The sequence below is a fragment of the Pyxicephalus adspersus genome, chromosome 11 (assembly GCF_032062135.1).
Source record: "Pyxicephalus adspersus chromosome 11, UCB_Pads_2.0, whole genome shotgun sequence".
NCBI lineage: Eukaryota > Metazoa > Chordata > Amphibia > Anura > Pyxicephalidae > Pyxicephalus > Pyxicephalus adspersus.
The window spans coordinates 27434851-27446622 of NC_092868.1; the positions used below are offsets into that span (position 1 = coordinate 27434851).

The window sequence follows — 11772 nt, forward strand, 5'->3', positions numbered from 1 at the left end:
AATGTAGTTTTTCAGTGACCATACATCCATCTAGAAACACCAGCAACTTTTAAACTTAATAAAACCCACTGAAGAGCGTATCAAGAATTAGCATCTTTATTGTGTACAAAGCACAGACGGCACATTTAGTTCTTGTATCCTCTGCTTGCTCTGCGTCCTCTGGCGCGCTCAAACTTTCTACCCTTAGAACGAACGTAGGGCCTAAGGAGAAAAATATATTTATATTAAAAAACAAAACAAAACACAAAAGGTTTATTTACCTGCAAATATTTATTAGGGCGGGTACATATGGGCTTCAGTATGTATATAGCTGTATGTCAGTCTTTTGCAATGCATTTGAAAGGCTTATAGTTAACTTAAAATAACTTTCTGAATGGAAGCACCATTCACCTCCAGTCTGGGGAACAGCAACAGATCATTATGGGAATGCCACTACTCAAAATACTATCGAGCTTTAAATAAGCTTCATTGCAACCTAAAGGTTTAAAGGCTTCCACTCAAAATGGAAAGCCCACGTGTGCTGGCTAGGCCGATCCCCTGTCTACTTAAGTAGGTGAAAAATGGTCAAGTTGAATTATCCTCTCCCCGATCCTACCCATCACTCTGCATAGGGGCCACCATCCTGAAAAAAGTCTGTCTATTGGAACACAGAGCAGGCCAGATCTCACCAGAAAATACCCTAAACCATTGCTAAAATATTTTCTTATGAGGATTTACCGATTTCCCATTCCACCAAAGGATTTTTACCCAAAAAGGATGATTGCATCATCCTTGTCCAGGCGTGCCACCACAGGTTTAAAGCATGGGTCTAGTCAGCATACACAGACTAACTGAGTGTAAGGTCCACTTTCAAATGACAGCCAGCGTTTCTATTATATATCTTTACTGTTCCTAAATTAGTATGACAAACTGCTAGGATGCCATGTTTTAATATTTAAATACTTGAGTAGGTATTTAAAGTGGGGTTGAAAGTTTTTATCTTTTTAAAACTAAAATTTTAAATATACATTTAGACAATGAAAAAAAGCCTCAGGCAGGGATGATAAATAAAAATACAAGAGAAAATAGTTCTGCAGGCTACACAACATATCTCCCATCCTCAATCAGTTGTATTGAGGGGCTTCAATAATGTTTATGATCTGATCACAGCTTACATGAGTACACCCCACAACCTTTATCAGAGCTCATGTCTGTTGACAAGCTAGCAGAGATGTACTCTGAGCAGCAAATTATCTTTTACCATACCCAAACAGCACCAGAGTGTTTAACCTATCCATTGGAGCCCTTACTTCGTTCCAAACAAGAATTGTTTTTTTTATATATATTATCTCAGTCAACTTACTTGGTGTGACTGTGTGGAGTACCAGGTGCCTTTCCGAAGTGTCTGTACACCTCACGTCCCTTGCGAGGACCTGAAAGAAAGATTACCAGGTTAGCGAATCTTTATATGTCATGTCTGTAAATACACAGACGTACAGTATTGGTGGTTCGTCTGCAATGCAAACTAACAGCCAAACAAAAATAGACAAACTGTTGTAGACATTTGTTAACCTCTAGTATTTACAAAAAGTGTAAAAAATCGCCAGAAACTAAGATTTCTTTCATGACGGGTTGGCTTTTTAGTGTTTACCTATTCCTCTCTTAGGGTTCAAAAAGTCAGCAACCATACAGATTAACAGCCCTAGAGGTCTAATTCTGTCCGTATTCCCACGCAAAAAGCAGTAGAATTTTTTGCATGGAAATTTATTTTACATTGTAGGCCTATATTTCTTAGGCATAACTCATTAAAATATGTCCAATATTTCATAAATGTAATATTATACTTAACAAAAATCTTGCAGCAGCATATATATATATATATATATATATATATATATATATATATATATATATATATATATATATATAAAGATTTCTTTGTATTGGACTCCATCCAGCTATTTTGAATACAATACAAAATTATTTGAATTTCCCGCCGATTCTCCTGCCCGCACTGACGTCACCGGGAGATCGTCTCTGCACTTCACGGCTGGAGATCGGAGGAGGACATGTCCCCAGGACCTGCGGGGATGCTGATGAAGCAAGGTAAGTGGGGTTTTATGTTTTTAGGTACTCTGAGTGTGATACACTCGGGAATACCGCTAGGGGGGTTAATGCAGATGTACAGATACACTTGTTGGACCCACAATATACCCCAGCCCCAGATATAAACAAAGCATTTCATATTTCTGTATACTACAATTCTTAGGCATAACTCACTAAAATATGTCCAATATTAAAAAAATGTATTAATACATTTTAAATAAAAAAATCTGTTAAAACAAGGGTGCAGTAAAATACTGAAACCTGTAATATAACTGTACAGTAGCATATATAATAAAAGGATTACTTTGTATTGGATTCAATAGTTACTTTATAGTGAATCCAATACAAAATAATTTGAATTTCCCGCCACGCTCTCTGGCATGCACCGTCGCCACAGTGAACTCCCAGGGAATGTCAGTGCACTTGCCAGACAGACAGATCAGAGGATGCAGCCCGAGGATGTGATCTGACGGGCAGGACACTGGATGACGAAGATGGGACCAGGCAAGTCGTTACTTTTTTTTATTTTTAGCCGCCCCAAACGTGGCTCAGGGTTACCGCTTTGAGCATGTTTTTTTTACCCTGAGCCACTCGGGGTTACCGCCAGGGAGGTAATAGCTTTGTCAGATAAGTAAAATCTGCTAATGGGACAAAGAAAACAATATAAAGCCGACAAGGATTCTTGCCTTTGGAGGGAATGTGGTCAGCAGTAAAGGAAGGGAATCTCTCCAAGGGAGAGGACCAACACCCAGGTGGTCACTTGCTATGTCTCTTCTGTAATAAACTATGTGCCTGTTCACAGCCTTTAGCTGCACATTACGCATACAAATCTTGATGCTAGAATGAAAACTCCCATGCGAGTGCACTGGAGGTAATATATTCCAGCCTGGCCAAACAAGGGGGCCACATTTCCTGAATCCAGACTACAGCAAAAATGTTGGATGAGAAAAGTTTAGCTCCTCTTTAAGAATGTTAATGGCAGCAACATAATTTAGGAACCCTAAAAACCCATTAATGAGGATAATAAAACATGATACTTTGGAAGTATTTATAGCCAGTGTACCTGAAAGCAAGACAGTGTTCTGGCCTTTGGGAGCAGCGAGAGCCAACTGGTCAAATGTCAAGATCTCTCCACCAGATTTAATGATTCTTCTGCGTGCTCCAGAAGACACTTTGAGTGCGCACACCTGAGAGAAAAATGTAAAGCTACTTTATATAATTTATAAACATAAAATTCCAAAAAAACAGCAGATAAAACAGTGTGTAAAATGTGTTATTAACATGAACTAAAGACGAGATTTAGCCTCTACCTGCATCTGCTATTAGTATTATGGGCAAATGTATAGCTTCAACTTGCTGCTCGCATACGGTGAAAATACAAATTATCTATATAAAAGTTTTACACCATTCTGAGCATAACACTTTGAATGCTTAATCTGCTATCTTAAGTCCTAAAGCAACTAGTTAGTCAAAATACTAAATGATGGAATCTGATTGGTTAATATGCAGAACAACATCACAAACTTTTTTTTAAAATAGTATGTGCTTCTGGCACAATGGAAATTGATACCATAAGCAGACCCCAACACATCGGAAGAATTCTGTGAAAAAAATGAGATGTTCCTGCGTGTAAAAAAATATAGTTTTCCTATTGTCTTGTAGCAGTGATAATCTATGCAATGCAAGCACTAACACAACACTGTAAATGTTAACATTGCCAATCCAATATAAATCTGAAATCATGGTCCTAAGACAATATGTAGACTGGAATTCCAACCTACTCTGCATTCTAAGTGAATGACTACAAGCAGTCTTAATTTCATGCAGCTAGCAGCTTTACAAAGACAGTGATGGTACTCCGTATATTCATCACAGGGTTTCATTTAACCACAAGGAGCCAAGTGATCAAAAATTATAATTTGAAATATTTAGCAAATAACCACATACTTATTCAGAAGAATGATATGTACCTTGAGTTTGGGGATATCTTGAATCCTGACATCATCTGTGATGCATCCGACCACCACTGCGGTTTTGCCTTCACGTCCAGCAAGATTCATCTTACGAATCTGAACATTAAAAAAAAAAAAAAAAATTAAAAATGGTAATTTTGGGTACTTCATATATAACCAAGGAGAATATGGAATCTCATAGTGAAAGCATTATGTTTTTTTTTTTTAGAGGCTGGTTATACTAATCAAGCCCTTATTTAGCTTTTGGACTTTTTGGCTGCAATATTTGTTACTAATTACAAGGCTCTCCCCCCTCTATCTTTAAACTCAATACAATAGGGCACAACTGTAGGCACTTTTGACTCAATCTACACTGCCAAAAAATTGTGAACCTCTCATTCTTCCTATTTCCCTTTCATCTACTATTTAACACTGTCACAAAAGAAATGATGAGAAACCCCTGCAATGCAGACATGTAGAACAAAACTGGTAGTAGCTTTCTGTGCTGACAAATAAACCTAAAGCTCTTTATAAGGACAAAGCTAGCATCAGCAAACCATTTTCAGGAAAAGGCTAGAGGGCGGGAAGGTTTAACAAGCTTTTTTAAATGCAGTAGAGGAAAGCCAGATCACCAACCTAGGAGACCAAGTTAAGGGTTTCTGCCCAAACACAACCCACCCCATGGTCAGACTTTGAATTATTAGTTAAAAAGGCTGGTGGAACACTTTCTTGCAATCATTTTAAATGCAAACTGTAAAAAGCGGGCCAAATTTCCAAAGAAAATGAATTCTCTGTAAAGTGGCCGACCTTACAATATTTAATACTTACCAAACGAGACAAAGACAGGGGTGGCCTGTTGGTGCGGCTCATGAACAGACGTTTCAAAACCACCTTGTTGAAGCTGGCATTTGTACGACGGGCCAAGAATCGGTATAACTGTAAGAAATAAATATTTAGCACTTGTGTTGAAATTCATAGTTGGCCATCAGCAATACTATAATACAAATAGGACTGACCTTAACCAGAAGTCTCAGGTAGATATCCTGACTTTTGGGCTCTTTTCGCCGCACCTTGCGGTCCTTGTTGTGACGGATATCTACTCCCTACAAAAGAAATTCATGGAGTTAGTCAAATATTCACAACATATTCATGCAATCATAGCTCTTTCCTAATGAACTAAATTACATAACAGAGTTCATAGTAGTAAGCAGATAATATACTACAGTGTGAACAGGCTTTAGTAATATAATAGTAATATACAACGCTGCATATCACAGAAGAGCAAGGGGATGGAATGCTCAGGTTAATTATGGTTGAACATCACCAAAATTAAAAAAACATTCCCAAGATTTAAAGGGCTTCTGCTCAACGAACGGGCAGCCGCCTTCTAAGTCAATGGATTCACATGCCAGCCTGACAGAAGAGCTCTGGATTTCCCTGTCCTAACATGACAGGTAGAGCTTGAATTGAGTTTATAACAGTATGGAAGGATTAACCCCCACCATGTTTTTGGTGTATTTGTACTATAGGAGAGATTTCCCTTAACAGGAAATGGCAAAATGAGGGAAATTACACTCAGTTACACCTGGTACAAGTGTCCCACATAGGAATATTCCCATTCTTCTTGCTATACACACACACAACTATATATTATGAATGGATTCACACTTTCTGCATAACAGAGGAATCTACCTAAAGAGAACACAGACACCAATACTTTCAGTGTCTCACGTTTCGTCACTTCACCCAAAAGTCTTGTCTAGCCATTCACTTTAAAATCTAGCCACTCAATTTAAGATCCACAAAGACCCAAATATTATAAAGTAACAAAATGACAGATGTCAAAGTTACTCCAAGAAGTATGGAGCAGTTTAGTAGCAAATATGAAGACACAAACAAAATGAAAGTGATTTGGCAAAGACATTCATTGCAGAATACATGTTCTTTATGTGTTGTGGTTTACACATTGCATGGAGGGGTGCAAATAATAAACTGCAACCCATACATACAATGCACAACATAAAATTATGTCATTTTCTGCACATATTACAATAAACTAGTAAAATAATCTCCAGCAATGTGTAGCTACCACATATTATCTAACCAAATGGCCCAACACCAGCTCATAACTAACCAGAGATTTACTGACACTAATCAGAGAAACGTAACATGACTGGGGTCCATTCTGATCATATATATGGGGGGCTGCACATTCAGAGCTAGGGGGGCCCTTCCAATCATATATATGGGGGGCTGCTCATTCAGAGCTAGGGGGGGCCTTCCAATCATATATATGGGGGGCTGCTCATTCAGAGCTAGGGGGGGCCTTCCAATCATATATATGGGGGGGCTGCACATTCAGAGCTAGGGGGGCCCTTCAAATCATATATATGTGGGGCTGCACACACATGTATGTATGACACGCTGAAACCCATAGTTACCAATAGGCCCAATGCACTGGGTGATAAATAGAACATTCTACATATAACAGCAGCATAACACAACTAAACCCCAATCAGGAAACCAACATGAGGAATAAAATGTCACCTCCAGTAGTGAGCACAATGCATCAGGTGAGGTCAGGGTCTATGTCTGCTCACTGAATGATTGGGGCCTCGGTCAGCCACATCTGTATTCTAAGTTCTCTCACTTTATTCAATAAACTTTATATGTACTAACAATCCGTACACACTGAGCCCCCGCTGACACGTACTTGTACCCTGCACTACGCGCGGACATACAGTGCTAACCCCACATCTCCATCAATATTCGGCCACCCTGCTCATTTTCTCCGTCCATACTGCCCCAGCCCGAAGCCTCATACTCAACAGACATTAGCAGAGCCATGATAACTGAGTTTTAGGTGACACAAGGGTGGGATGGCAGCGGATAAAATTCCAATAAGGTCTCTCACCATGATGGCGGCTGTAACAGCAGCGGCTTCTCGGGGAGGAAAGGAAGGAGGAGGAGGAGCCGCAAGGGCTTATGGGAAAACTCGTGCAAAGGAAGTAGTCAGCCAGCGACCAAAGCGCTCCGTCTGCTCTACTCTATGACCTCTGGAGGACTAAACTGACCTGAACCTCATGTACATTCATTATTATTGTTAGACATTTTAAGTATCATACTTTTTTTTTTTAACCATGTATTTTACACAGTCTTGTGTTTTTATTGATAAAAACTGTGAATTATTTTCTGTTTTGTGCAACTGGATTAAATGTGGTGTTTTACTGTAAATATAGGTTTTTAAAAAAAAGTAACATGTGACATACAAACTATATTTTATATTCTTTGGATTATCCATCCCAAGAAAATATATTTACGTAATGTAGAGAATTTTCAGGCCTAAAATGAACATTTTATCATAATCCCTGTTTATTGTACAGCGCTGCATAATATGTTGGCGCTATATAAATACTATTTATTATAATTATTAATAACAATAATAATAATGTGTTAAAAAATAAAGCATTATTTTCTTGGGGGTGTTGGGGTTTTATAACGCTGTCACTTCTCTGTTCTCTACTTCAAGTATTCAACCAGCTGGATAGGTGTAATACCTGCTCACTTGCTGCATGCCATGGTTTATTCTTCATTCAACATTATGGAGGCTGCAGTAAGAGGAAGCAAAGCAATTAGTGGAGGAACAAATATTGGACACTCAAAGAAGTGTAAAATAAATGCCATGGCTGGGGAGCAATGCATGGTTTTATGATACACAGGCCACCAGTAAGTATGTTACCTTTTACCTGTGCAGACAGGGTCACCTTATCATTTCCCAATTGGAGATAAAAGTGTAGTGTAAAGGTGCGTACACACTTCCAATTTTTATCGTTCCAATCGAACGACGAACGATCAATTGGGCAAAAAATCGTTGGTAAAAAAATAACCAACGACGCAGACGAACGAGGAAAATTGTTGGAAACGAACGACCGGACCGGCGGATCGGATTGGGCGACGATCGTTGAACATCGTTCGTGTGTACGGTCGTTCGTTGATCGTCCATGGTCTGAGCATGCGTGATGAACGAACGGTGTACAATATCTACGAACGATCGTGTCGTTACCTCTATGTGCAGGATCGGTGCTATACGATCGTTCATATATATCGTGCAGGAACGTTCGTCGTTTGTTTTCCGACGATAATAATTGGAAGTGTGTACGTAGCTTAAGTATATTTGTGTTTCTCTAAGTTTCCTTTATCATATTCATGGAGTCAATAATAATAACTGTGAATTCTCCCATACTGGTATAGTAATTTGGTTGCAGCCTAATATCTGATTTGCTGACCCTCTGGGTGAATTCTTCTAATCACTAACATGGAGATGGCAGGGCAGCGTGAGACCTGCCAAAGGCTTGGTCATGGTGCTGAATAGTCCATGAACTTCCAGAGAAGAGGAAACAAATCAGGAGGACTCTGGAAGACTACAGGTAACAACAAGTTCTGCCATTTAGGACTACAAGCCCCAGAATGCTGTGCATGTAGTGAACTACAAGGTAATGAAAATAAAAGAGAAAAAAGCTGGAGTTTGTAGGCAATATAATAGAAATGTAATAATTGAGTTATATTAATAGCATAAAACACACGTTCAATACAAATGCAATCCATAGGATTCGGAGGTCCATTCCCTGTTCAAAGCTGGGGGATACTGGACCTGTGTACTAGACAAAAAGATCCCTGGCTGATAATGATGTTACATAAGGTAATAAGGGCTCGTAGCCTGACGTGTTTTGCCTGTATTGGCTTCATCAGGGGACATCTTTCCCCAGATTTACTAGTGAACTACAAGTCCCAACACTGCAGACACTAAAAGTCTAAGCCTGCTTTATTCCCAGTGTTCCCTGTGCCCTGCAGAATGTTTGTATATCTTTTTTTATATATTGCATTGTAGGGGCACCAGACATTGACTGTACATGTGTGATGAAAGATAATTTAAATTGTCTGACATGTTAATGGACACACTTATCCCTATTTGATGTACAGCTCTGCATAATATGTTGGTGCTATATAAATCCTGTTTAATATTATTAATAATAATAATAATAATAATAATAATATGATAATAATAAATCTCCACTTGGCTATTTTCTAGTTCATCTAAGTCATGTTCCCAAATTTCGCTATGAACACAGACTCTGGCCTCACAATTTCCTGAAATTAAAAAGAGAATTCTTTATTAGCACAAAGAATGTTAGGAAAAAAACACACTCCTGCCATGCCTCCAGTTACATGACCCATGAAGTGTAAATATGCAAAAATCTTATATTTTATTCTAGACCAAGTGACACCATACTTGTTACTTCATTATGGCATAAACTAATCCAGCCCAGCAGAACATGCTGCAGTGAAAGTAAACTAAAATACATTGCAGTTTCCTGGATATTGTACCATCTAGCGGTCACTTTATAGATTACACCCAAGGTTGTAAATAAACAAGTACTCTCATTTTTTATTTAACCACCTGAGCGTTACACTGAGGTCTAGATTTCTGTACCAAAAGTGATCCACTGTTTTTCATGAAATTTTTTTTTAAATAATTTCATGAAAACCTGTAACGCTTTTGGAACAGAAATCTAGACCTCAGTGTAACGCTCAGGTGGTTAAATGTAATGTAAGGTTATTTATTAGGAGCAATGTAGGTACCTGAATTTGACTTCAACTTCAAACTAGGCCAATAAGAAGCCTAGCTTAGGGTTAGGAAGGAAGATGTGTCCACGATCTGTCAATGTAACTTTACTTAGTGCTGATCGTCCGGGTTAAGTTTCAAGAGTGTTTTAAGGATAATTGTATTTTTATTTGTTCCATTATCCTGTTTTCTTCCTCTAACCTATTGTACCCTGTTTTTCCCATACACTGATACATACATACCAAATATCTAGTGTTTCACCATTTTATTTACATCTAGTGTTGCCTATGCTGTAAAACCCCATAGACATTAATAGAGCAGGTAGATAGGCCCACTGACTAGTGAAGTGAGCCTTACAGAAATCAAATATATAACATCTTACCATTCTTTAGATATGGTGGCTTCATTTGGGATTAGCATAAAACAAAAACTATATTATCTTATCACAGATCTTTCAGAACCTGCATTGGCTCCAATATTAGTCTATGCAACAGCAGTGGTCAGGACAGTATCCATTATAGGGCCAATCATGGGGATGCCTTAAAATCCAGAGAAGAGCCAATACTGGGGAAAACATCCTGGTGAACACCCAGGGTACTGAAGACAGGCCAGTACCCAATCATTGGATAGGTAATCCAAATGCCCTCAAATCTCAGAAGTTTTCCCACCTTGGAAAATGTGTGGTAACCCTTTCTGGCAGCAGACACTGAACCTGATTTATTAAAGCTCTCCCAGGCTGGAGAAGATAGACTTTCATCAGTGAAGCTGGGTGATCCAGCAACCTTGGAATGGATCTGGTTCAGGACTGAACAAATTTGCTAACAAATAGCAAATTACTTTTAGAAAATCCATTCCAGGTTTGCTGTATCATCCAGCTTCACTGCTGAAAGTGTATTCTCTTCATTCTTTGAGAGCTTTAATAAATCAGTCTCAATATCTCAGCCAGCCTAATGCTCTTGGCCTCCCAGGGCTTCTTGAAAGTGAAGGCAGGGGAATCATTGATGGTCCAAATTCTCAAAGAGGCATTGAAAGAGCAAAATAAATGTCAAAGAGAACAAAAAGCAGATAATCAGTTGCAAGGTGGAATCTGACAAAAAAGATAAAAAAGGTTGCCTGAAAACTTGGGGTAGGGCTTGCAATAGTTACCGTAAAAGCTGTTTCTGTAATGCAAAGGAGCATGTCTGATAGGAAGTCTATCTGTTTTATGGGTTTAATGCAGAGCTAGGGTAATCCCCTCTGTCCTCACTACTAGACACATTGGCATTTAGCAAAATTATTAGTAGAAAAAAACAACATAGAACATGCACACAGGAGACTCACTTTACCCAAAGGGGTACTCACAGAACCATTATGTGATAACCAAGTTCAAAACAGCATGAGTATATGAGTGTGCAGACTAGATGGTTCAATCATTCAATCCTCATGAGTGCAGAGTGGTGCTGTTTACCTACAGCGAGCTATGGCAAGATTTAGGGCGATTGTAAGCAGCAGGTGAGGTGCTCTTTGTTGCTTGAACAGAGCCGAAAAGGGGTGCACCCAACTCTTCCCCTTCCATCACAAGCCAGTTCTTGTAAACCTTCATCTAGCCATGTAAGTGGAGCACACAAGGTACAGATTAACAGGGAGTCCACACCTTGCGGAGCATATGCTCCTGTCATTTCTGTACATGTGCATTGTGGTGCAATTCATTTTGCATTGTAACACACTTCTACAGTGTGTTGTGGTGAAAAAACAACAAAAACATTATAGATCATAAACAGACGCAAAAGGTAAAGTGAACTTTTCTGAGTATTCACAACTGCTATTTACAGATTGCTAGACAGCTATGATCTAAAAGAAGAAGCCACAAGAAACAAACTTTGTCTTTGCTAGGGAATAATAAAGAAAATCATGTGGCATTACCCAAAAAAAATAAAGTGCAGCGAATTAGAAATTTATTTGAACTTTTAATTACTCAGCCCATGATAAAATCTTTAGGCATTACTGTCTGTTAAAACACATGGCATATCATTGTTGAAGTGTATGTTTAGAATTTATTTTTCTTTGTGTTGAATAGAGTGTGGAAGGATGTATCCCTGATGTACAGTTACCATGGCTTCCTGTCTGGTAAAA

General features: G+C 38.7%; 1 protein-coding gene across 1 annotated transcript; it reads right to left on the reverse strand.

The window, feature by feature from the left end:
- Positions 1 to 80: 80 nt before the first annotated feature.
- Positions 81 to 7080, reverse strand: RPL18 (ribosomal protein L18). The gene is made up of 7 exons (XM_072427219.1): positions 6952 to 7080; positions 5054 to 5140; positions 4866 to 4973; positions 4056 to 4154; positions 3149 to 3272; positions 1343 to 1412; positions 81 to 201 (listed from the first exon to the last, which is right to left on the reverse strand). The coding sequence occupies exons 1-7, from the start codon at positions 6952 to 6954 to the stop codon at positions 126 to 128; spliced, it is 567 nt and encodes a 188-aa protein (XP_072283320.1). The 5' UTR covers positions 6955 to 7080; the 3' UTR covers positions 81 to 125.
- Between the last annotated feature and the right edge of the window lie 4692 nt (positions 7081 to 11772).

What these genes read in the sequence shown, in the direction of transcription:
- RPL18 (XM_072427219.1), bottom strand. An exon ending in CCCTGTCTTTGTCTCGTTTG is followed by an intron (nt 4,155 to 4,865) that starts GTAAGTATTAAA and finishes TTTAATGTTCAG; the next exon opens with ATTCGTAAGATGAATCTTGC. An exon ending in AAGATATCCCCAAACTCAAG is followed by an intron (nt 3,273 to 4,055) that starts GTACATATCATT and finishes TTTTTCTCTCAG; the next exon opens with GTGTGCGCACTCAAAGTGTC.